General features: G+C 52.2%; 1 protein-coding gene across 1 annotated transcript in view; it reads right to left on the bottom strand.

The window, feature by feature from the left end:
• The window catches only part of LOC130878680 (uncharacterized), a 98,914-nt gene that overhangs the window by 13,081 nt on the left and 59,898 nt on the right, over positions 1 to 25,935 (bottom strand). The window contains 13 exon segments of the mRNA XM_057776742.1: positions 362 to 465; positions 1,024 to 1,070; positions 2,520 to 2,657; positions 3,338 to 3,483; positions 8,397 to 8,499; positions 11,389 to 11,488; positions 12,543 to 12,720; positions 13,723 to 13,800; positions 14,826 to 14,887; positions 19,153 to 19,796; positions 23,143 to 23,182; positions 23,185 to 23,216; positions 25,469 to 25,686. Of these exon segments, the coding sequence (XP_057632725.1) occupies positions 362 to 465; positions 1,024 to 1,070; positions 2,520 to 2,657; positions 3,338 to 3,483; positions 8,397 to 8,499; positions 11,389 to 11,488; positions 12,543 to 12,720; positions 13,723 to 13,800; positions 14,826 to 14,887; positions 19,153 to 19,796; positions 23,143 to 23,182; positions 23,185 to 23,216; positions 25,469 to 25,686 (1,890 nt within the window).

Below are 25,935 nucleotides of genomic sequence, written 5' to 3'. Positions count from 1 at the left end.
ATGTGCATGGATGGGGGAGGGACAGGAAAGAGTAAGAGAGATGGATAGGAGGACCTGAGAATGGTGGGGGGCTCAGGCGACAAGCCCAGGTAGTGGCAGGATTGGGTCCCAGTGTGTGCCTCAGCAGTGGTGGTGGTGACAGCTCTCGTTTGCACATCCTCCTGAATGTAAGCTAGAGATAGATGCCTGCCCTGCAGCTGATGTGTGCAGAGCCACTGTGACAGCTCCGCCTGTCCCAGGTACTCCCCCTCCTCAGGGCCCTTGGTTCCCTGTACCCGCCCTGGTCAGCAGACACCCTGGGCAAGCTGCAAAGCTCCAGATGGAGGATGAAGCGTAACTTGTGTGTGTAGTCAGTCTCCACTGTGCCCTGGAAGCTGTGCTGGGCACAGGGGCCCGTGAGGATGTCCTCTAGTGTGGCCTGTGTGTGGACCTTGTCCCATTGGGGCAGCCGATGCTTCTGGAATGGGTCATGATGTGAGGGTTATCACATAGGAGAGAATGCCCACAGTACCCACAGGGGTGGATGTCACCCACACAGAGACGAGGTGCCAGTGACCCCAGCCTTAAGACCCCAGAGTCTCAGAAACCTGGGGCAGCGGGCTGAGGTGGATAGACTCTCAGAGCCAGGGTCCCTATTTCAGTGAGTCTGTCTTTTGTCCCACACTCTGAAGAGCTGCACTCAGCCCCCCTGGAAGCCCTGGTTGATGGGGAGATGGGAGGTGAGCCCTGCCGTTTCTGGGGAGGTGAGCCCTGCCCTGCCCCTCCCCCATGTGTACAGACCCTAGCACTAGTAACGCCTACACACTGCCTAACACCAATCGGAGTGATCTATTTCCTGGTAGGACATGACTATCACACCCATTTCACATGAAGTAAGGCTCAGCCAGAGGAATGAGTGGCCTATTTCCCATGGTGTAGTCAGCACCTGAACCCAGACTACACTGCCTTAAGCTCGGCACTTCCCATAGTTTCCAGGGCTCCCTGCTGATGCCTGGCTCTGTGTCTGGCTTCCTGGGCCTCATGTCACATTCTGCTGCAGCTGGTGTTGGCCCCAGGAGAGAGACCCGGGTCTGAGTCAGGGCCACACAGGCCTGCAGCAGGCCCAGGTCCCAGGCTCCCCTGAGCTAACAAAAACCAGAAGATGAGCCCAAGGCCTACTGGGAGGCCCAGAACGAGGATCCCAGGCAGGAGGTCACCAGTGAGCCAGCATGTACCTGACCTAGGGAGGCAGTCAGGCAGCCATCCCAGTCCACACTGTGTGTAGAGGACCTGTTAGCCCAGGCAACCTCCAGAGTCACAGGTGAGCCTCTGTCCCTTGATTGCTGAATCTGTATGAAGAGGGAACAGAAGTGAGGCCATCACTGCCTCTGACAAGGAGATGTTGGCTGGATTGTGGCTGCCTTCATCTTTCCTGGAGAAGAAGTGGGGGTCAGGAACATTGGTCCTCCTAGTAGGAGTCCAGAACCCCCTCCTGGGAAACTGAGAAAGGCCTCTGCCTTCTGGGTCCTGAGTGTCCTACAGTTAGCCAGCCTCTTCCATCAGAGCTCCTCAGCTTAGCTCTGGCCTCAGGGCCTTTGCACTTACTGTTCCTTAGTTCACATTCCTGGGTCCTTGGCTGACAGCCTCCTCTCCTCTCAAGGTCTCCCCTGACCTTTCAAATCCAGCTCCCTGTGTCCTTGCTATCACAACTGCTTGCATTGCCCCAGCCCTGGCCTCAGGACATGCCATTGTTCCTTGACGCCAACTGGAATATCCAAGCCTTGGCCTTCAGAGGCTTGCTACCACTTCCCCTCCTGACCTCTGATCAACCACCACGGAGCACACTCTGGCTGACTCTTGATGGCCTCAAAGCTTCAGGTGACAGGCAGAGGGTACTGAGCTCGGTAGAGATCCCAGAGACCAACAGAGACCCCTCCCCTTAGCCTGCTGCTGACCTTGATGCACAGGGCTACCAGGGCCTCCCTGCTCACCCTCCTGGTAACTTTAAGCCACTGGCCTTCATTCAGGACAATTTAGTACATCTATTCATATGTGCACATGAACATACATGTGCCACGGTCCACGTGTGTGGGGGATCAGAGAACAGCTGTGGGAGTTGGTTGTCTCCTTTAGCTTGTGGGTCCCAGCTCAGGTTGTCACCCACTGAAACATCTCATTGGCTCCAACTTGCTTTTGTTGCTAATTTTGACTTATTTAGGACAAGATTTTATGTAGCTGAGAATGACCTGAACTCCTGACTTTCCAGCCTCTACTTCCTGGGGGTTGAGATTAGAGTAATGCTCCCCCCACCCCCACCCCCCCACACACTGTTTTTTAAGGTGCTGGGGATCAAATGCTCTAAGCAAGCATTCTACCAACTGGGCTGCAGCCCACCTAGCTCTTTGCCTATCTCCTTTGAGAGCCATCTTGTGTCCTGAGGATTCTAGAGGCCTAGAATAGCACAAGGAAAAGCAGGAGCTCACCATGGCAAGTGAGAGCACCCCGAAACCTCCTGTTCCCCAGCTAGTCACCCTGAGTACCCAGCCTCTGAGATGGGCCTGGAGAGGCTTCCATTGAGGGCCAGTTCCCTGCCATCCCACTACAGGGCCTGGTGCAGGACATGGGTGCCTTGGGCTCTCTGGAACACAGTCCTCAGGGTCAGCTCTGTGTGAAGGGTGCTGAGCCAGAAGAGAATGCGGTGGCAGTGCATCGCCTCTTAGAGCCGAGCCACACACCAGCCTGGGGCGGGGAAGGGCAGATGCATCCAGAAAGGGAAAAAAGTTGTGTGTGGTCAGAATCACAACACTAAGTACATCCTAAGTGTGAGCGGACAGGGTAGAGGAAAGGGTGAGCTGAGACATTTCTTCCAGAGCCTGGAAGGAAGGAAGCTGTAGCAGAGACTCCAGCCTGTTTGGGCTGACAGGCCTGGCACCTGCAGACCAACCACACTTCCTCCTGTCATCCCCTCCCAGCTCTGGGGCTTCTAACCAGTTCTCGACTCATCCCCACCCCAAACCCTTAGCATAGAATGCTCTTTCCTCAAAAATGCTTGTCGTATAGGATTAGATCAAGTGTCACCTCCTTAGGTGACACTTCCTGACCCCTAATCATATATATGGTTTATTTATATGACTTTTGTCGCCTACCTCAACTAGGTGATCTATTCAGTGACAGTCAGAGCCTACCAGTTCTGTCCTGTGCTATATCCCAGCTTCTTTCTGGAACAATGCCTAAGATGAATGGAGGCCAGACACACAGCTGAGAGTCCCTTCCAGCCAGTTTGCCCCCTTCAGAGCCTGGCTTATACGGGTCCCCACAGAAGCAAGGTCTCAAACACGATTCCTTTTTTCTTAGGAACCTCCACACCTGGGGGAAGGTCAGTTGCAGCTGGATGGCATTGTCTAGGCTGTCCTTAGCAGCCTGCAGGCTGGCACTGACATGGGAACGGTGCTCCTCCATCCCTAGAACAACAGTGCTTTGGGTCTCATCCTTGGAGTACTGGGGCTGGTGAAGGGAAAGTGTAAGGGATCAGATCTCAGCCAGATGATGCTTAGCTCCAGGCTTTGTTCCCAGAGCCCCAGAAAGGGGCCTACAGCTTCCCGAGATGAACAAACTCTGATGAAATAAGGATCTTGAGTCTAGGCAGGCCCTGAGGTGTGATGCTGGCAGCTCTTGGGCTGTAACAGTGATACAGATACTGGCTCAGGATACTGGATGGTTGTGAGCCACCATGTGGATGCTGGGAGTTGAACTCAGGACCTTGGGAAGAGCAGTCGGTGCTCTTAAATGCTCTCCAGCCCCCTTTTTTCTTTTTTCTTTTTTCTTTTTATTGAGCTATATATTTTTCTCTGCTCCCCTCCCTCCTTCTCCCCTCCCCTTCTACCCTCTCTCATGGCCCCCAGGCTCTTAATTTACTTAGGAGATCTTGTCTTTTTCTCTGTCCTATGTAGTTTAGGTCCATATATGTCTCTTAGGGTCCTCTTTGTTGTTTAGGTTCTCTGGGATTGTGGACTGTAGGCTGGTTTTCTTTGCTTTATGTCTAAAAGCCAATTATGAGTGAGTACATATGATATTTGTCTTTCTGGGTCTGGATTACCTCACTCAATGTGATGTTTTCTAGATCCATCCATTTGCCCACAAATTTCAAGATGTCATTGTTTTTCTGCTGTGTAGTACTTCATTGTGTAAATGTACTACATTTTCCTTATCCATTCTTCAGTCAAGGGGCATTTGGGTTGTTTCCAGGTTTTGGCTATTACACATAATGCTGCTATGAGTATAGCAGAGTTGTTTTGATTTGCATTTCTCTGATGACTAAGGATGTTGAGCATTTCATTAAGTGTCTTTCAGCCATTTTAGATTCCTCTGTTGAGAGTTCTCTGTTTAGGTCTGTACTCTATTTTTTTTTTATTGGATTAAATCTTTTGCTGTCAAATTTCTTGAGTTCTTTGTGTATTTTGGAGATCAGACCTCTGTCTGATGTGGGGTTAGTGAAGATCTTTTCCCATTCTGTAGGCTGTCATTTTGTCTTGTTGACCATGTCCTTTACTTTACAGAAGGTTTTTAGTTTCAGGAGATCCCATTTATTAATTGTTTCTCTCAGTGTCTGTGCTGCTGGGGTTATATTTAGGAAGTGGTTCCCTGTGCCAATGCGTTCAAGTGTACTTCCCACTTTCTCTTCTATAAGGTTCAGTGCGGTTGGTTTTATGTTGAGGTCTTTGATCCATTTGGATTTGAGTTTTATTCATGGTGATAGATATGGGTCTATTTTCATCCTTCTACATGTTGATATCCAGTTATGCCAGCACCATTGTTAAATATGCTTTCTTTTTTCCATGTGATATTTTTTGCTTCTTTATCAAAGATCAGGTATTCGAAGATGTGTGGATTGATATCCGGGTCTTCTGTTCAGTACCATTGATCCTACTGTATGTTCTTATGCCAAAACCGAGATTCCATCTTACACTTGTAAGAATGGCCAAGATCATAAACACTGATGACAACTTATGCTGGAGAAGTTGTGGGGTAAAGAGAACACTCCTGCATAACTGGTGGGAGTGCAAGCTGGTACAACCACTTTGGATATCAGTATGGATTTCTCAGAAAATTGGGAAACAACCTTCCTCAAGACCCAGTAATACCACTTTTGGTATGCTCAATTGTACCACAAGGACATGTACTCAACTATGTTCATAGCAGCTTTGTTTGTCATAGCCAGAACCTGGAAACAACCTAAATGCCCCTCGACCAAAGAATGGATAAGGAAAATGTGGTATATTTACACTGTGGAGTACTACACAGCAGAAAAAATGACAGCTTGAATTTTGCAGGAAAATGGATGGAGCTAGAAAACATCATTTTGAGTGAGGTAACCCAGACACAGAAAGGCAATTATCATGTGTACTCACTCATAGGTAGTTTTTAAACATAAAGCAAAGAAAACCAGCCTACAAACCACAATCCCAGAGAACTTAGACAATAATGTGGACACTAAGAGAGACTTACATAGATATAATCTACATGGGAAGTAGAAAGTAGAAAAAGACAAGATCTCCTGAGTAAATTGTAGCATGGGGACCTTGGGGGAGGATTGAAGGGGGCAGAGGAAAGGCAGGGAGAGGAGCAGAGAAAAATATAGAGCTCAATAAATATCAATAAAAATGTATAAAAAAAGATGGAATCTCAGAGTTGTTTTGATTTGCATTTCTCTGATGGCTAAGGATGTTGCGCATTTCCTTAAGTGTCTTTCAGCCATTTTAGATTCCTCTGTTGAGAGTTCTCTGTTTAGGTCTGTACTTCATTTTTTTTTATTGGATTATTTGTTCTTTTGATGACCAATTTCTTGAGTTCTTTGTATATTTTGGATATCAGACCTCTGTCCAATGTGGGATTGGTGAAGATCTTTTCCCATTCTGTAGGCTACCGTTTTGTCTTGTTGACTGTGCCCTTTGCTTTACAGAAGCTTCTCAGTTTCAGTAGGTTCCGTTATTAATTGTTTCTCTCAGTGTCTGCGCTGCTAGGGTTATATTTAGGAAGTGATCTCCTGTGCCAATGCGTTCAAGTGTACTTCCCACTTTCTCTTCTATGAGGTCAGTGTAGTTGGCTATATGTTGAGGTCTTTGATCCATTTGAACTTGAGTTTTGTGCATGGTGATAGATATGGGTCTATTTTCATTCTTCTACATGTTGATATCAAGTTATGCCAGCACTATTTGTTGAATATGGTTTCTTGTCCCATTTTTTTTTCTTTTTTTTGCTTCTTTGTCAAAAATCAGGTGTTCGTAGGTATGAGGATTGATATCTGGGTCTTTGATTCAGTTCCATTGGTCCTCCCATCTGTTTTTAATGCCAATACCAGGCTAAAAAACAACAATTTTTAAATTGAAGTTCCCCTTAGTATCAATACAAAAAAATCATCACCTAGTTTATTTAAACAGCTTAAACCTAACAAAGCTAGCGAAGACAAGGAGGCTAAACGTACATTTTTAAGCCTGGATGGACCTTGAGCGAGGAGATCCATTATTTTAAGCCACCGATTCTCAACTTTCAAATGGTTTGACCTTTTAATATGCTTTCCCATGTTGTGGTGATCCCCTATTACACAGTTTTTCCTGTTGTCACTTTACAAGTAAAAGAAATGAACATCCAGTTTCTGGTTAGCATTTGGTGCTTATAGCTGTGACCCTAATTTTTAGCCTTTTATGAAGTCCAAACACTAACAATATAAAACATTTTATAAGCACAAATATCCCATAGTTTTAGCTGTTCTTAAAAAAATAAAATCTCTTAAATGTCTTCCTGTAATATCAGAAATAAAGTATCTCTTTCTCTCCATCTTCGACAGCATATACATAGCCTGTCTTTTAGATCTCAGTCTGCTCTGTTTCACTGTAACTGGTGCTTTTGGTGACTATCACATGGCAATGGCATTTCTAAAACTGTCAAGGTCCATTCTTGCGACTGCACATTCTTTGAAACTCCAGTCCCGCCGTACATTTGTAAACCTCAGCTGTCTCCTATGATCCTTTCATGTCTTTATAACCATTATCACCTTGGTGACTCTTAAATTAACATCTAGCTGGCAGTGCAAGGTACATTTTTGAGTATAAAAACATTGAAGTGCAGCTATGTATATTGTTTTCAGAATGGGACTTGAGCCATCATACAAAAATCTATCCCAGTCCAAACTGTCTTAGAGATCTGTTGCTGCCTCCTAGTTAGGCCCCCTCCACGTGGTCACAATCAAGATGGCAGTGAAATCCTGTGGCGTCCATTTTTTTTCTAGCAAAATGCCAATCCAAAATACAAATGGAATTATGCCTTATGGTTTCTTTAAAATTACCTGTGCATAAATTTTAAGTTATCAATTCCCAGTGTTACTAATTAGATTTTAACTAGTTTTATTTTAATTTTAACAGATTTTTGACCATATCTAAAAATAAACTTATAAATCTGAAGCTACAGAATGTGGCTGTTCTGCTTGGTTTTCTTCTCCTGTCATTGTGTCAGGGGCTCAGACTGACAGAGGAAACTTTTAAATAAACAAAAGCCTAGGTCTAACAAAGGAAGAGTCACAATCCAACTTTAAAGTCAATATTTCAATAAAAAACAGCATAAAAACAGGTTTAACATTATCTATACCAAAGAGTCATCTGAATTTCTGCTAACCCAAGTCCAGCAACCAGAGTTCAGAGATAAAAGTCTGAAGTCAGGCCCATGAATGTGGCCACAGCAGTGATGGTGGTAGAGACAGCGAAAATAGCTGGACCATTTCTGTCTCAGCTCCATGCTTGCAAGAAAACTTACATAGACAAACTTCAACAAAACAAGCACATTCAGTATTTGAAGTTATGAGAAACCACAGCAAACATAGTTCACATCCCTTCTGACCGTCTATAACTTTTATATACCTTTAATCCATTTTTCTTCTCTTTATTCTTTTAGTCTCCTGCTTTTTTTCCTCTTTCCAGACAACACACCAAAGTATTTCTCACCTTCCAGACAACATAAAAACTCTTACCAAAATCTTTCTTGTGGTTTCCCTCGGTAGTATATAATATATTGTATGGCTACAATATTTTAAACAAGAACAGAAGCATGCATATACTATAACAAAAATAACTTTAAATTACATCACATAAAACCCTGTACCAGCGTGAAACATTGGAGACTAACAGTAGTTTTTTTCCATACTCTAACCAATAGTAATTTGTGACCAGTCCCTCTAAATGATGACAGGTATTTATAACACATTGGATGTGAATGATGAAAGAAGCTCTGGTGGAGGGAAGTATGGGTATAGTGTCACAACACGACCACTGCAGTGTGACGACCACCGCAGTGTGACGACCACTGTAGTGTGACGACCACTGTAGTGTGACACCTATAACCAGTGCCCTTGGCCCGAGGATTCAAACCTTGGTCAGGTTTGGCCAGAAGTCGAGACCCACAGCCCCCAGGGCAGGCCGAGGGAACCCATCCACCAGCGTGGGAGGGGTCAGGGTGGCACGGAGCATGGGGCTTTAAGGGAAAAACCTGCAAAGGCGAATGTAGTGCAGTCAGATTAGGTGAAATGAGAGGCCTGTCCAGTCAAGTCAGTCATGAACAGAGATACAAAGACAGAACACACAAGACCAAAAAACACAACAGTTAGACAAAGGACCCAAACGGACTCCCGCAGGTACTAGATGGTCTGGTTTGTTAAGAGCCGGGAGATTTGACCTCGACAAGACCAAAAACCATACAGATAGGACAGGAGTCATTTAGTAAGGCTACCTGATCCCCAGCAAGAAGCAGAATTTGGCAGCTTCAGCCATGTGGTTCTGGCTTTAGAATCAAGGATACTAGGAAGGGGTTATGGAATCTCCCTCCACGGCTAAGGAAAACTGTTGAAGCCAGGCATGTGGCAGGGATGTCCCTGCATGGAGGCCTAGAGAGGCCATTGTGTGAAGCTGTGAAGGTGAAGCCTGGATTGTGTTGGAGAAAGATGGAGATGCCAGAGTCATGGTAACTGCCAAGGAAAGATGCTACAGGATTAGAATCAGCCCCCAGAGAAAGAAATGTGTTGCAGTCAACAAAGCTGAAAGGAACTGGAGAGCTGAAGAATGCTGTGACATCAGACATGGAGGTGACGAGTTTGGAGTTTGTTCTGCAGATTTTCAGTCTGCTTTGGCCCAGTATTTTCTCACTGTCCTCTCCTTCCTCCATTTTGTGATGGTGATGCATTTCCTGTGTCATTGCATGTTAAAAGAATTGATCTTTTTGATTTTTACAGGGGATAATGCTTAAGAGATTGCATGAATCTCGGAAGAGACTTTGAACTTTTAAAGTTGGACTGAATGCTGTTTTGCATTATCATATGACTACCAGCCTATGGGAGACAGGGAGCAGAATGTGGTGATTTGAATGAAAATGGCCCCCATAGGCTCACTGGGACTGGTACTAATTAAGAGGAGGAAGTGTGTTCCTCCTTTCAGGTTTCAGATGATCAAGCCACTCCCAGTGTCCCTCTTTCTTCCTGCTCTCTTCAGATCCAGGTGTAGAACTCCCAGATCCTTCTCCAGCACCATGTTTTCCTCCATGCCACCATGCTTCCCACCATTATGACAATGGACTAAACCTCTGAAATGTAAGTCAGTCCCTAATTAAATGTTTTCTTTTATAAGAGTTGCTGTGATCATGGCATCTCTTCACAGCAATAGAAATCCTAACTAAGACAGTGCGCTCAAGACCAGCCTGAGCTGCATAAACAGACTGTCTAGTTGGTAGAGTGATTGCCTAGCATTCAAGAGGTCCTGGTGTGGTGGTTTGAATAAAAGTGGCCCCCTTAGGCCCCTAGGGAGTGGCACCATGTATGGCCTTGTTGGAGGAAATGTGTCACTAGGGGTGGGCTTTCAGCTTTCAGATGCTCAAGCCAGGCCCAATGTCTCACTCTCTTCCTGCTGCCTGTGGATCCAGATATAGAGCTCTCAGCTCCTTCTCCAGCACCATGTCTGCCAGCAACCTTGCTTCCCACCGTGATGACGATGGACTGAACCTCTGAACTGTAAACCAGGCCCAATTAAATATTTCCTTTATAAAAGTTGCTGTGGTCATGGTATCACTTCACAGCAATAGAACCCTGACTAAGACAGCTCGGTTCTATCCCCAGCACTGCATACCCTAGGTGTGGTGGTGTATACCTTTATTGATCTGAACACCTCAAATTCAAAAAAACAAAGTTCTAGCCTGGGCTACATAAGACCAATTCTCTAAGGAACTAAACATCCTGATTTATAAGCATTCTGTGTTATATATATATTTATATATATATATATATAAATCCTGTTCTACAAAACACTTGTGGTCTTCAGGAGTAAAGACAGAGCCTCATTAACTCAACTACACTGCAAATGTGTAGTCTTCCCTGACTAGTGGTGACTTCTTTGTCGTTGCTTAAGACAGGTCTCATGTAACCCAGGACGGCCAGAAATAAACTATGCTGCTGAGGCTGATCTTGACCTTCTGATCCTCTTGCTTCTACTCCCTAGTGTGGGGGTTCTGGGCTGACAGGGCTGGAACCCAGGGCTTTGTGTGTGCTAGCGTTCCACCCACTGGCCCCATATGGGTGTCCAGCAGTTCCCTGCCTGTGGCCACAGCTAGTCTGAATAAAGCTGGAGAGAGAAGCTAAGGTGCTTTCCTTTGGCTGCGATGCTGAGAAAACATCCACCTGGGCGAAGGCTGCGTAGAGTGTGTGCTCCGTAAGCGAAGGCAGGCCAGGATATGATCGAGGGCATCGAAACCTGCAGTGGCCGGGGACTGGGGAGGGAGGTGTGTAGCTCAGTCATAGAGATCTTGGCTAGCGCAGGAGGCCCTGGGTCGGGTTACTGGCAGGGCCAAGGGAAAGGCGATGAGGAGAATGAGAGGGAAGGGCAGGGGATGGGAGGTGCCAGCTAGTTGGCAGGCCTACCCACTCTTTACCAAGCAGCTAATCTGTACTGGTCCCCGTGGCAGGGTTGGCATACCCTCATTTGGGGACTAGAGACAGACAAGGACACAGCAGTGACAGTGCAGAGCAGCCTTCAGCCGTGGTTTAACAAGCCACCCTGTCTACCCAGACCTCCCTGTAATGCGTGCAGGGTGTGGTGGCGGAGGTGGCTCTTCTCAAAGGGCCAGGGCGCCTGCTGCAGCTGCAGGGGGTGGGGGTGGGAGTGTCAGTCAGCAGGCGCCAGAGCGGCAGACCCCCCAGCTCCCGAGGGTCCCCCGGGGCCCCTCTGGAATGTAAACAGCAGGATGTTTGGGAAAGTCAGAGCCTGAGTTTTGGAGGTGGCCCACCGGGGCTCACTGCAAGCCTCTGACTGACAAGGATGTACAGACAGCCCCCAGCAGCCCAGGCTGCACAGGACTGCCTCAGGCAGTGTCTGGAGCTACTTAGGAGCTGGGGGTGCTGTGGCGGTGGCTGAGCCGGGGCGGCCGTCCAGGAAGGAAAGGAGGCAGTACTGGCCCTGCAGCAACAGCAGCAGGCTCTTTGCTGGAAGCAAGGAAAGAGAGGCTGGAGCTGGCATGAGGGCATCGGGCTCAGCACTACCCGGCTCAGCGGGTTGGAAGCCCCAAATGTGAGCAGCCGATCCAAGCGTGGTCACAGTCACCCGGGCACAGCTCCCACCCAGCTCTGGTACCAGGAACCAGTTTCTTGTTCTGTACCTCTTAACCTCATTTCCCTATAAAGGGCTAAAAGTGGGTCTGGACTGAAATCGGTCCAAGAGTCCACACTCTTGGGTTTGCATCGCAGGAATCCTCTGGGATGCGGGCAACAGGACTTACTTAGAAATCCCAGCCTCCCCCCTACAACAGCCACCAGCCCTTCTACCAGGTGCTTATCCGTGGGGCCAGGGTCTCTACAGCTGGGGCTGTTCTATGCTCCCAGGGGTGTTTAGCAGCCTTCCTCTCCTGGCTTAGCTACAGAAATTTATTTCCCCAGGCCTCATCAAGGTGAGAATCATGGGCTAAACCTTTTTTGTTTTGTTTTTCAAGACAGGGTTTCTCTGTAGTTTTGGAGCCTGTTCTGAAACTCGCTCTGTAGACCAGGCTGGACTCAAGATCCACCTGCTTCTGTCTCTGGAGTTCTGGGATTAAAAGGTGTGTGCCACCACTGCCCGGCTCATAGGCTATGCCCATAACAAGTGGGGACTGAGTTCAAGAAGTGGAGCTGGTAACCCACACTCCCCTGAACAGTTAAGAGTTCCAAGCCCCCCAAGCTGTGTGTGTGTGTGTGTGAGAGAGAGAGAGAGAGAGAGAGAGAGAGAGAGAGAGAGAGAGAGAGAGAGAGAGGTGGCAGAGTAGCGGGGGGAGGACTCATACATGCTGTCCCAGGGGCCAGGGACTTTTTTGTTTTTGTTTTTGTTTTTGTTTTTTAAGACAGGGTTTCTCTGTAGCTTTGGTGCCTGTCCTGGAACTAGCTCTTGTAGACCAGGCTGGAGGCTAGGGAAATTTTTAAGAGCTTGGTGATCTTGGAAATGCCACTCTGCCTCTCTGAGTCTCCCATTCTGTAATCTCAGTGGCTTGTGATCATTTGGGGAGCCAACATGTCTCATTGGTGCCCAGCAGTGTCCAGCTGCCAGCTGGCTCCGGTTCCCCTCCTCCAGGGCATCCCCAGAACTGGATCTGGCCACGGACATGGAGGAACAGGAGATCTTGGGTGTCGCAAGTGACTTGCAGGGGTGAACTCATGTCTTCCAAGGTCCAGAGTTCTTGAAATAGTAACTGAGGTAGGGGAGGGACAGAGAGCAAGACACATATTGTTGGGGTGCCGAGGACCCTGGAGATCAGTAGAGATGCCTGTGTGATTCCCAGCCATGAGCAAGACCCTGCCCAGCCTGCAACCACGCAGGCCCTGGCTCCCCCTGGATGTGGGGTTCATGGGCAGGGCTCAGAACCAGCTGGATGGGGACCACAGAAACACAGGGTTGAGTCCTCATTCCACTGCCTGCTCACCACATGAATTTGAGCAAGTTACCTAAACCTCATGTGTACCCAGAGACAGTGATGGTCCTGTCATCACTAACAACATTGTCGTAGTCAATGGTGTCTCAGCATCCTCAGCCAACAACCTGGACCTGCACAACTCCATGCGACAGGCATATTACTTACTATATCTATTTCACACTCAAGGTGATTGGGGCACAGAGAGGGCAAGCCGTCTGCACACGGTTGCACAGCTGGGGATGATAGGATGTGCTGTCCTGTACAGTAGGGGTGTCAGAAGGACAAAAAGCATAGAACAGCCTGGGTGCTGCTCTCAGCACTGAGAACTGGGCCCAGAGTGCTAAGCAATGCTCACAGCACTGAGCCACATCTCCTTGGTGAAAAGAAGCTGGGCCTCAGCTCTGGTTCATTACTGGACAGGCAGAGAAGATCCCAGCCAGGAGCTAGCACAAGGCTGCAGGATGCCAGGCCTGCGGTGGAAAGAGTTTACTACGTAGGCATTTGCTACAACTGCCCGTTAGTTCATTTTCGGAGGCAGGGTTTCTCTGTGTAGCCGTTGAGGCTGGCCTCAAACTTGAGATCCTTCTGCCTCTGCCTCCCGAGTGCTGGGATTGAAATCATGTCCCGCAACACCCAGGCTACAACTGGTTTTGTTTGTTTAGAGAGCCTCTGCAGGCTGTAAAGTGCTGTGACCACTTGCCAATACTTTCTTCTGCACACGAGAAACTGGATGAGGGGTAACACATTGGAGAGTGGCCTGCTGGCCCTGTGGCCCCTCACTTGGCTGCTGAAGGGCAGGCCCAGTCTCTGGACAGCATGCGCTATGTGGCTGGTACTCACTGTCGCCTCCAGTGCCATCTGGCAGCCAAGCCAGCAGGGCAGGCTCATCTGCCTTCACCTTGCTGTTCCTGCCACGGAGACCACATGGGCTCAAGTCTTGGCCTCTAAAGGCAGAGTGGCAAGAACTGAGGGAGCCTGAGCTCCCTCCCTCCCCAGAGAGGAATGCAGCAGATGCGGTAATGCGGTGTGCTGCAACCCATGCACCTGGGCAGAAAGGCTACCACGCAGGCCTGGAGGGATGGCTGGCTGGCCGCAGGCTAGCCGGTCAATGAGATCATCTATCACAAGGCATCCCTAGACCCTCCTCTGAGAAGCCCCACCCTCTCCCGCCTGCCACCCTTCCCTGCTGGGCATCTTCATCACATCACAGGGCACAGCAACCTGTGCCTCGTGGGAACACCAGCCTGGGCAGGCCTTAGCTGCGCTCTGCGGGCAGGCGGGTGCAGCTGTTGGTCTAGCAGGCACTCAGAAGCGCCTGTTGAGTGAACTTGTAAAAGAATGAATGGCTTGTCCTGAAAGAGGCGTGGGCCAGATGCCAGCAGCTCTCTTTCAGCGGGAGACTCAGAGGTCACCTAGGATCTGGCCTGGCTTGTAGGATCCCACCCCTTCTGCCATGTGAAGTGGGGCCCCCTCTCTGTGGCTGCCACACACGGTTCCTCCAGAGCAGGCAGCTCCGAGAGCCGGCACACACATGTCCCCTGCTGTGTATGAGAAATGACTGACAGACCTGGGAACCTATGCAGGTGGTTCCTACTGGGTGTCAGAAGCTGGGGTCATGCTAGGTGAGGCTCACAGCTTAGGTCTGCCCAGGGGTGGGTGGGGGATGGCCAGTGCCTCGAAGCCTGAGCCTTGATGTTCTCATCTGTAAAATGGTTGCAGCCTACCCACCTCAAGACAGGACCCAGGTGACATCATACCCAGAGGAGCTGGAGGTGAGAGTGCCCAGGGGTCAGAAAACACTCATTTTTCTTGCATTATCCCATATCCAATCACACACGTCTGCTATGTGTAGGGTGAGGGAAGGGAGGGGACATGGATCTTACACTTGGGGACTCCTGGATGTTGGGGCACCATGAAGTGTCATTGTGGGCTTGGACAACCAGACCTACGTAGAGAACAATGGAGGGAGGAGGGGGCTAGGAACTAGTGTAGCCCCAGCAAGCCCAATGCCCACTCACGAGTGATCTCAGGTCCCAGCATGAGCAAAGCCCCCATTTGCCCCCCCCAGAGGTTGAATAACAAAGATGGAAAGATTTGCAGCCAGAGGAAAATGATTTGGAAGGTGGGGAAAACACCCAGGGATCTGGAGTAGTCGAGACCCAGGCCCCTGCATCTATCTGGAGGACAGAGGGAGGCAGAGGTGAAGTCAGACAGGAGTAGACTGAGTTCAAGGTCTGGCTTCCTTAAAATCAGCTGTGTGGCCTGAGCCAAGTGACTCCACCTCTCTGAGCTACTGGAATGGAGGGAACTGGGAGAAGAGCCTGAAGGCTGGGCTGGGTGGGGAGCAGTGCTCTGTGGCTCTGACGTTAGTATTGGCTGTCCACTTGACAGATCCAGCATTACCAGAGCTCGACCTCTGCACAGGCCTCGGAGAAACTTTCTGGAACTGGTAACTGAGGTGGAAGAGTCACCCCGAATGTGGGCTACACTATCCCATGGAGTCCCCGACCAAATAAAAAGGAGAAAGTGGGCTGAACACCAGAGTTTGTCTCTCTGCTTCCTGACTGTGGGTGTGATGTGAGCAGCCCCAGCTGCCTCCAGCCCCAGCTGCCTCCAACCCCAGCTGCCTCCAGCCCCAGCAGCCTCCAGCCCCAGCTGCCTCCAGCTCCAGCTGCCTCCAGCTCCCTTCCTCCAGCCCCAGCTGCCTCCAGCTCCCTGCCTCCAGCTCCAGCTGCCTCCAGCTCCAGCTGCCTCCAGCTCCAGCTGCCTCCAGCCCCAGCTGCCTCCAGCTCCCTGCCTCCAGCTCCCTGCCTCCAGCTCCCTGCCTCCAGCCCCAGCTGCTTCCAGCTCCCTGCCTCCAGCTCCACTGCCTCCAGCTCCAGCTGCCTCTAGCCCCAGCTGCCTCCAGCCCCAGCTGCCTCCAGCTCCCTGCCTCCAGCTCCAGCTGCCTCCAGCTCCCTGCCTCCAGTTCCAGCTGCCTCCAGCTCCAGCTGCCTCCAGCTCCAGCTGCTTCCAGCTCCAGCTGCCTCCAGCTCCAGCTGCCTCCAGCTCCCTGCCTCCAGCTCCACTGCCTCCAGCCCCAGCTGCCTCCAGCTCCAGCTGCCTCCAGCTCCCTGCCTCCAGCTCCACTGCCTCCAGACCCAGCTGCCTCCAGCTCCAGCTGCCTCCAGCCCCAGCTGCCTCCAGCTCCAGCTGCCTCCAGCCCCAGCTGCCTCCAGCTCCAGCTGCCTCCAGCTCCCTGCCTCCAGCTCCAGCTGCCTCCAGCTCCCTGCCTCCAGTTCCAGCTGCCTCCAGCTCCAGCTGCTTCTAGCCCCAGCTGCCTCCAGTTCCCCGCCTCCAGCTGCCTCCAGCTCCAGCTGCCTCCAGCTCCAGCTGCCTCCAGCTCCCTGCCTCCAGCTCCCTGCCTCCAGCCCCAGCTGCCTCCAGCTCCCTGCCTCCAGCTCCCTGCCTCCAGCCCCAGCTGCCTCCAGCCCCAGCTGCCTCCAGCTCCAGCTGCCTCCAGCCCCAGCTGCCTTCAGCCCCAGCTGCCTCCAGCCCCAGCTGCCTCCAGCCCCAGCTGCCTCCAGCTCCCTGCCTCCTGCTCCCTGCCTCCAGCCCCAGCTGCCTCCAGCCCCAGCTGCCTCCAGCTCCAGCTGCCTTCAGCTCCAGCTGCCTCCAGCCCCAGCTGCCTCCAACCCCAGCTGCCTCCAGCTCCAGCTGCCTCCAGCCCCAGCTGCCTTCAGCTCCAGCTGCCTCCAGCCCCAGCTGCCTCCAGCTCCAGCTGCCTCCAGCCCCAGCTGCTTCCAGCTCCAGCTGCCTCCAGCTCCCTGCCTCCAGCTCCCTACCTCCAGCTCCAGCCGCCTCCAGCTCCCTGCCTCCAGCCCCAGCCGCCTCCAGTTCCCTGCCTCCAGCTCCAGCTGCCTCCAGCTCCAACTGCTTCTAGCTCCAGCTGCCTCCAGCTCCAGCTGCCTCCAGCCCCAGCTGCCTCCAGCCCCAGCTGCCTCCAGCCCCAGCTGCCTCCAGCTCCAGCTGCCTCCAGCTCCCTGCCTCCAGCTCCAGCTGCCTCCAGCTCCAGCTGCCTCCAGCTCCCTGCCTCCAGCTCCCTGCCTCCAGCCCCAGCTGCCTCCAGCTCCCTGCCTCCAGCTCCCTGCCTCCAGCCCCAGCTGCCTCCAGTCCCAGCTGCCTCCAGCTCCAGCTGCCTCCAGCCCCAGCTGCCTCCAGCTCCAGCTGCCTCCAGCCCCAGCTGCCTCCAGCCCCAGCTGCCTCCAGCTCCCTGCCTCCTGCTCCCTGCCTCCAGCCCCAGCTGCCTCCAGCTCCCTGCCTCCAGCTCCCTGCCTCCAGCCCCAGCTGCCTCCAGCTCCCTGCCTCCAGCCCCAGCTGCCTCCAGCCCCAGCTGCCTCCAGCCCCAGCTGCCTCCAGCTCCAGCTGCCTCCAGCCCCAGCTGCCTCCAGCCCCAGCTGCCTCCAGCTCCAGCTGCCTCCAGCCCCAGCTGCCTCCAGCCCCAGCTGCCTCCAGCTCCAGCTGCCTCCAGCCCCAGCTGCCTCCAGCTCCAGCTGCCTCCAGCCCCAGCTGCCTCCAGCTCCAGCTGCCTCCAGCCCCAGCTGCTTCCAGCTCCAGCTGCCTCCAGCTCCCTACCTCCAGCTCCAGCCGCCTCCAGCTCCCTGCCTCCAGCCCCAGCCGCCTCCAGTTCCCTGCCTCCAGCTCCAGCTGCCTCCAGCTCCAACTGCTTCTAGCTCCAGCTGCCTCCAGCTCCAGCTGCCTCCAGCCCCAGCTGCCTCCAGCCCCAGCTGCCTCCAGCTCCAGCTGCCTCCAGCTCCCTGCCTCCAGCTCCAGCTGCCTCCAGCTCCAGCTGCCTCCAGCTCCCTACCTCCAGCCCCAGCTGCCTCCAGCTCCCTGCCTCCAGCCCCAGCTGCCTTCAGCTCCAGCTGCCTCCAGCTCCCTGCCTCCAGCTCCAGCTGCCTCCAGCTCCCTGCCTCCAGCTCCCTGCCTCCAGCCCCAGCTGCCTCCAGCTCCCTGCCTCCAGCTCCCTGCCTCCAGCCCCAGCTGCCTCCAGCTCCCTGCCTCCAGCTCCCTGCCTCCTGCTCCCTGCCTCCAGCCCCAGCTGCCTCCAGCTCCCTGCCTCCAGCTCCCTGCCTCCAGCCCCAGCTGCCTCCAGCTCCCTGCCTCCAGCTCCCTGCCTCCAGCCCCAGCTGCCTCCAGCCCCAGCTGCCTCCAGCTCCAGCTGCCTCCAGCTCCAGCCGCCTCCAGCGCCAGCTCCCTGCCTCCAGCTCTGCTCTAGTTCCTGCTGTTGCGACTTCCCCATCACCATGAACTGTAAGCTGGAAGTCAGCCTTCCTTCTTTAAGTTCCTCCCTCCCTCCCTCCCTCCCTTTTCTTCTTTATTGGGGCAGAGTCTTTTTAAGTAGCCCTGGTTCTCCTGGAACTTGCTTTGTAGACCAGGCTGGCCTCGAACTCACAGAGATCCATCTGCTTCTTGGTGGTGATGTGCACCGCCATGCCTGGCAGGTTTTCCCCTTTTGTCCCCTCTGTGGAGAAGCCTGCTGGCCTTTGCTGTAGTGCACTGCTCCTCCCTGTTCCACCTTCAGCTGTCTCAGGCCTTAGGTAAAACCTCCACCCCCATTATTGAAAAAGAGATGAGGATTAGGGTTAAGATGAGCATCCCTGGCCACAGCCATCCATAGTGTTGACTGTGGACCAGGATTCTTGGTATCACCCAGCCACACCATCTCAGGCTGCCCCAAACCTGCCAGACCAGATTCACATTTAAAAACTCTTATTTTGGGGGCTGGAGAGATGGCTCAGAGGTTAAGAGCATTGTCTGCTCTTTCAAAGGTCCTGAGTTCAATTCCCAGCAACCACATGGTGGCTCACAACCATCTGTAATGGGGTCTGGTGCTCTCTTCTGGCCTGCAGGCATACACACAGACAGAATATTGTATATATAATAAATAAATGAAAAAACTCTTATTTTGTGTACATGGATGTTTTGCTTGCATGTTTGCCTGTGCAACACACACGTGCAGTCACTGAGGTTAGAAGGTGTTGAAGCCCTGGAGTTACAGATGGCTCCAAGTGTAAGTCCTGGGAGCCAACCCTGAGTCTTCCACAAGAACAAGTATTCTTCATCACTCAACCAGTTCCCCTGCCTCAGATTCACACTTTTAAACACCTAATCTCGGAAGATGTTTAGCTTGTGGATGCATGGCAAGCTTGGACAGAGTAGTGTTCATACCAGAAGGCCACAGGAAGGTCCTCTCCACTGGGGCCACAGGAAGGTCCTCTCCACTGGGGACACAGGCAGGTCCTCTCCACTGGGGACACAGGAAGGTCCTCTCCACTGGGGACACAGGAAGGTCCTCTCCACTGGGGACACAGGAAGGTCCTCTCCACTGGGGACACAGGAAGGTCCTCTCCACTGGGGACACAGAAAGACCCTCTCCACTGGGGACACAGGAAGGTCCTCCCCACAGGAAGGTCCTCTCCACTGGGGACACAGGAAGGTCCTCTCCACTGGGGACACAGGAAGGTCCTCTCCTCTGAGGGACACAGGAAAGCCCTCTCCTCTGAGGGACACAGGAAAGCCCTCTCCACTGGGGACACAGGAAGATCCTCTCCACTGGGGACACAGGCAGGCCCTCTCCATTGGGGACACAGGAAGGTCCTCTCCATTGGGGACACAGGAAGGTCCTCTCCTCTGGGGACACAGGAAGGTCCTCTCCACTGGGGACACAGGAAGATCCTCTCCACTGGGGACACAGGAAGGCCCTCTCCATTGGGGACACAGGAAGGTCCTCTCCATTGGGGACACAGGAAGGTCCTCTCCTCTGGGGACACAGGAAGGTCCTCTCCACTGGGGACACAGGAAGGTCCTCTCCACTGGGGACACAGGAAGGCCCTCTCCACTGGGGACACAGCACTTGGAAAACAGAGGAAGGTGGATCTCCAAGTGCATGGCCAGCCTGGTCTACAGAGTGAGTTCCAGGACAGCTAGGGCTACAGAGAGAAACTCTGTCTCAAAAAACCAAAACAATTTTTTTTTCTTGAGACAGGGTCTCACTAAGTTGCCCAACCTGGCTTTCAACTTGCAATCCTCCTGCCTCATCCTCCCAAGTAGCTAGGATGATAAACCTGCCTCTCCAAGCCTAGCTCCACTCTTCACAACCGTATGAGTGATAGTGGCCATATGAATGATAGTGACCATGTGAGTGATGGTGACAATGAGTGATGGTGACCATATGAGTGATGGTGGCCATGAGTGATGGTGACCATGTGAGTGATGATGGTGGCCATGAGTGATGGTGACCATGTGAGTGATGATGGTGGCTATGAGTGATGATGGTGACCATGTGAGTGATGGTGGCCATGAGTGATGGTGGCCATGTGAGTGATGATGGTGGCCATGTGAGTGATGATGGTGACCATGTGAGTGATGATGGTGACCATGTGAGTGATGATGGTGACCATGTGAGTGACGGTGACCATGTGAGTGATGGTGACCATGTGAGTGATGGTGACCATGTGAGTGATGGTGACCATGTGAGTGATGATGGTGACCATGTGAGTGATGATGGTAACCATGTGAGTGATGGTGACCATGTGAGTGATGGTGACCATGTGAGTGATGGTGGCCATGAGTGATGGTGGCCATGTGAGTGATGATGGTGGCCATGTGAGTGATGATGGTGACCATGTGAGTGATGATGGTGACCATGTGAGTGATGATGGTGACCATGTGAGTGACGGTGACCATGTGAGTGATGGTGACCATGTGAGTGATGGTGACCATGTGAGTGATGGTGACCATGTGAGTGATGATGGTGACCATGTGAGTGATGATGGTGACCATGTGAGTGATGGTGACCATGTGAGTGATGATGGTGACCATGTGAGTGATGGTGACCATGTGAGTGATGGTGGCCATGAGTGATGGTGACCATGTGAGTGATGATGGTGACCATGTGAGTGATGGTGACTATGTGAATGATGGTGACCATGAGTAACGGTGACCATGAGTGATGGGGACCATGAGTGACAGTGACCATATGAATGATAGTGACCATGTGAGTGATGATGGTGACCATGTGAGTGACGTTGACCACGTGAGTGACAGTGACCACGTGAGTGACGGTGACCACGTGAGTGACAGTGGCCATGTGAGTGACGGTGACCATGTGAGTGACAGTGACCACGTGAGTGACGGTGACCATGTGAGTGACAGTGGCCATGTGAGTGACGGTGACCATGTGAGTGACAGTGGATGATTGTGGGTGGCTTCCTTGTGATGGCTGCTAGCAGTTGTCACCCTCACAGGATGTAGACTCAGCATGTTCCTGAGGGATTTTCCACATTATTCTGAGGTGGGAAGACCCACCTGAATGTGGGCAGCAGCATTCCCTGGGCTACACTCCCAGACTGAATAAAATGGAGGGAGGGAGCTGAGCACCCGCATCCATCTCTCTCTGCTTCCGACTGCAGATGCAGTGTGGACGGCTGCCTCTTGCTCCTGCCCCTGGGCCTTCCAACCACTGTGCCCTAAATCTGTAAGCCAAGACAAACCCTTTGCTGGGTATGGTACCCCAACAACAAAAGAAACAACTTGTCTAGCCTACAAGGTCCCTTGATTTCGGTCACGTTGAGGAAGCATAACCTAACCCTTCTATCCCCACCTGGATGTTCCCGTGCCTAGGGCTGGTGTGGTGGGGCCTGAGGTGTCAAGGTTGGCATCGAGGTGACATCTGTCACTCCACAATTCCATCTGTGCTGAGTGGTTGGGAGACTCCTGGGCACCGGTCACTTGCACCCCCACCTTGAAGGCCGGCCATTCCTACAGGTGAGACACCAGAACAGACAGCAGTGGGTGGAAGGAAGCAAGGAGACCATGAAAAGGGCCCAATCCAGCTTGCGGTGTCAGAATAGGAGCTAGAATTCTGCAGAACTCCTGAGCCCCAAGACAGACTCCTTGAATCCTCGTGTCCCCAGAGACTCCAGGTGTGTCGCACTTTTCCTGAAGCAGTAAATTTATCTAATCCACTGCAATTTCCACTTATGTTTGCCCCTGTGGGCTCCCTGTCATGAAGAAAAAGGCCCAAGACTTAGAACAAGGGATGGGGTGGCACTGTATCTACCACTGCTGAGATATCTTGGGCTTCCTGGGCATCTGAAGAACCGCCCCTAGGAACTAGGGCAGAAGGTTGGAGCTATCTGTCCCACAAGCACAGCTCACAGAAAGGCCTGGAACCACAGCTTTGGGCTCCAGGGGTTTCTTTTGCCCCTGCCCTGGGATCTGGGATTCAGAGTCTGGGAGAAGCCACACAACTGAGATCCTTCCTGCCTGAGTCATTCAGCAGGCTGAAGTTGTGAGTCAGGCTGCCTGGAAGCTGGCGATGCCCAGGATCCCAGGTGCGGGGCCAGGCTGATCAAGTCCCCACGGAGAGGACTCCGGTGTAGGTCTGCCCCTGTTCTCAGCCGGAGCTCTGCGGCTAAGGACTGGCTGCAGTTCTGGGTGAGGTGCAGGTCACGCTGTGCAAACCTCTGTTCCCTGTCTCCCCGTGCTTATCCTGCAGGAAGAAGCTCGGCATGACTGAGTCAGTGGCAACCTTAACAGAACAGTGGGGGAGGGGAGGGCAGAATACTGGGTGGGCAGTTGCTAGATCTGTGGTACTGCGAGGCCAACACTAGTGGAGTGGACGGTGGTACACCAGCCTCTACCAGGATGCTCTAGGCCACACAATTAAGACTAAAACCCAAGTGGCTGGACACATCTGTGAAGGATTTTTCTGAATTAAATCATTTGAAGTGGGAAGGCCTACCTTTCACCTGGGCCGCACGTCTGCCGGCAGCCTATATAAGGACACGGAGAAGGAAGCTTTTGCTCCCTGCCTGCTTGCTCTCACTCTAGATGGCAAGTCCATTTCTTCACTTCATTAGAGCCTACTTCTTCAGGATAGCCTCATGGACTGAACAACTACTGGATTCTTGGCTCTTCTGTTTGTAGACAGCCATTGTTGGGCTAGCTGGACCGCAGCCTGTGAGCCACTCCAATAACTCTCATATATATCTATATACAGATATGAAGATATGTTCATTCTATCAGCTCTGTTCCTCTTGAGAACCTGACGGATACAGCGTTGCTCAGCTCTCCCCTTTTGTGGATGTCATCTTCTGCTTTAGCACCTGCCTGAGGCTCAGGACAAGGCCCCACAGGCTGAGGACCCAGCCTCACCATCTCCCCTCAGATGTCCTGAGGAGCAGCTGTGCTGAGCCCGGTCCCGCAGCACCTTGGAAAACAACTGTACCCTAGGAGGAACGCATGGGGACTGTTACAGTCTTCTACAGGCTCAGATGTATGAACACTTGGTCCCCAGCAGGTGGCACTGTTTAGGGAGCGCTGTGGAGCCTTTGGGAGGTGGAGCCTTGGTAGAGAAGTGGGTCACTGAGGGGTTACCCCACTTCCTGCCCACTCCCTGCTGCCTCATCCACCAAGCCATTAGCAAGCAGCTTCATACTCCTTCCACAGCTTTGGGCTGCTCACTCTGTGGTGTGAACTGCACCCTCAACCTCTTTGAGCCAAAATAGCTACCTGTTATAACCAGCTGTTTGTTCCAGGAAACGTAAGAAACACAGAGATGGTAAATGGACCCCAAGAGGTGTTCCTGGAAGTCCCCAGGGAGAGTCATTGCAGGGCTGCTCTATCAGGGCTTCATGCAAAGGGAGACAGGGAAGCTGGGCACCCAGACCACACAAGCTCTGAAGTCAGGCAAGCCTGGGTTCAAACACCAGGGCCGCCACTCTCAACTGTGTGTCCTCGACATGGAGACCTCTCTGGCTGCCCAGTAGGGAATCAGAAGGAAATACTAACCCAGATACTTACTAGCCCTCGTGGGACCCTTCTGCACACAGAAGGCCAGCTCCCTGAGCTCCTTTTCAAGGGACCCTTACCACTTCCCCCAGTAAGAGACAAACAAGGCAGGCCTTGGGACGTGGGTTTTGATGGATAAAAAGAACTGGAGGAGAGGCTGCGACTCCATGGCCCCTGCCCTCCCAGGTCCCCAGCTGGCACACGTCTGGCTGAGTGTTGGGTCAGATGGGAACAGATTGTGCAAAGGCTACCAGCAAACACTACAGTGGTTCTGCCCTTCGACCTACTGCTTCAGCGTTGTTGCAGGTCAATCTTAGTGACGCACTGCCCCGAGCATACACAGTCTGCCAGGTGCCTTATCAGCGCCCTCACGGGAGCCTGTGAGAGCTAACCCTGTCATAACACCCCCCACCCGTGAGGAAACTGAGGCAAGTGGCAGTGATTGGCCTGGAGCTCATGCTTACTTATATTCCTGCTTGTGTTTCCAGCTAAATGGACTTGGGACTGTCTGAGCTGGCTCCTGGTGCTCTACTCACCGTCCACCCCTCTTTCCAGGTCCTGACCTAGAAAAGCTCTGCCGTGGTGACAAATGACAGACGTGCACTCATGTTAACAATCTGCCTCAAATCAGTGTGGTGACCACACCTTTAATCCCAGCACTTGGGAGGCAGAGGCAGGTGGACCTATGAGGCCAGCCTGATCTACAGAGTGAGGACTACAGTGAGACCCTGATTCAAATTAATAATCATAATAATCTGCCTCAAGATTTTTTAGTTTAATTTTATATTTTTATGTGCATTGGTATAACAGTCTCTGGAACTGGATCTTCAGACAGTTGTGAGCTGCTGTGTGGGTGCTGGGAATTGAACCCAGGTCCTCTGGAAGAGCAGTCGGCGCTCTTAACCGCTGAGCCATCTCTCCAGCCCCCTGCCTCAACTTTTCATAGATGAGGATAAGGATTCTATCAGACAGATGGCTGAGCAGCTGGGGGCTGGAGGTCCTGGGCACCAGAGGAAGGAAAAGCAGTACTGGGTCCAACCCAGCCCCCAGCCCCAGGTTCTCAACAACCTGGTATCCTGGGAGCTCCATGAATAGTCAGAGAGGAGAGTGGAGGAACTGGGCAGCCCTGTGACTGTCTTGTGACTTGTTTTCTTCTTTCAGGAAAGACATCAGTTGAGATAGGGTCTCTCTCCATGGCCCTGCCTGGACTCAAAGTCACAATCCTCCTGCTTCAGTTTCCAGAGCATATGAGTAAAGGTGTTTGTGACAAGCTCACGCCGCCCTCCTGTCCTTGCAGAGCCTTCTTGCCAAGACCACCACATCAGAACTGATCCAGGTGGTCTCAAGAATCAGGGGCCTCGGGGGCTGGAGAGGTGGCTCAGAGGTTAAGAGCACTGGCTGCTCTTCCAGAGGTCCTGAGTTCAATTCCCAGCAACCACATGGTTGCTTGCAACCATCTGTACTGAGATCTGGCGCCCTCCTCTGGTGTGCGGGCATACATCGAGGCAGAATGTTGTATACATAATAAATAAATAAATCTTTAAAAAAATAAACTGCACAGGAATCCCATTAAACCCGGATATCCTTAAAAAAATAAATAAATAAATCAGGGCCCTGTGGGGATCGCTTCTCCCAAGCAGGACACTAGCCTTGGTCCTAAAGCTTTTTCAAGGCACTCAGGGGCCGTTACCTTGCTGGGGTGTCTATGGAGGACAGTTGTAGCTGAAGGACTCTGGGGGTGCTGAGGGCAGCCTGGTGGAGGGAGACCCTCATGTTCCAGCCCCAGTGGCTCCTCCTATGCTGCTTGCTTGTGTCCACCTCCAGCAGAAGCAACTCATGGCCAGACACACACACAGACAGTGACACATCCACTCTGCCTTCCTCGTGACGTACTATGGCAGCCTGCACCTGTAAGGCAGAGAGGGCAGGAAGCTGGACGTGATAAAGGGTCAGCAGAAGCCAGGGCAAGCATTGGCGAGCACGGCCTCTCTCTAGCCCAGGCAACCCTAGGGCTCCCTGATGACAAATAGGAGAAACCAGGTCACCGTCCCCAACCCCAGCTCTGAATCCCAATCCTAGCTGATCCTCAGCTCCGGAGCTCACGTCAGTATTTACGTTCACGCCAGCAGAGGGCACCTAAGCTGGTATATGCCTGTC

This window comes from Chionomys nivalis, chromosome 7 (genome assembly GCF_950005125.1).
Source record: "Chionomys nivalis chromosome 7, mChiNiv1.1, whole genome shotgun sequence".
NCBI classification, from domain to species: Eukaryota; Metazoa; Chordata; class Mammalia; order Rodentia; family Cricetidae; genus Chionomys; species Chionomys nivalis.
Note: the sequence above shows the minus strand (reverse complement) of the source record. Positions and strands in the feature narration are given on the sequence as shown.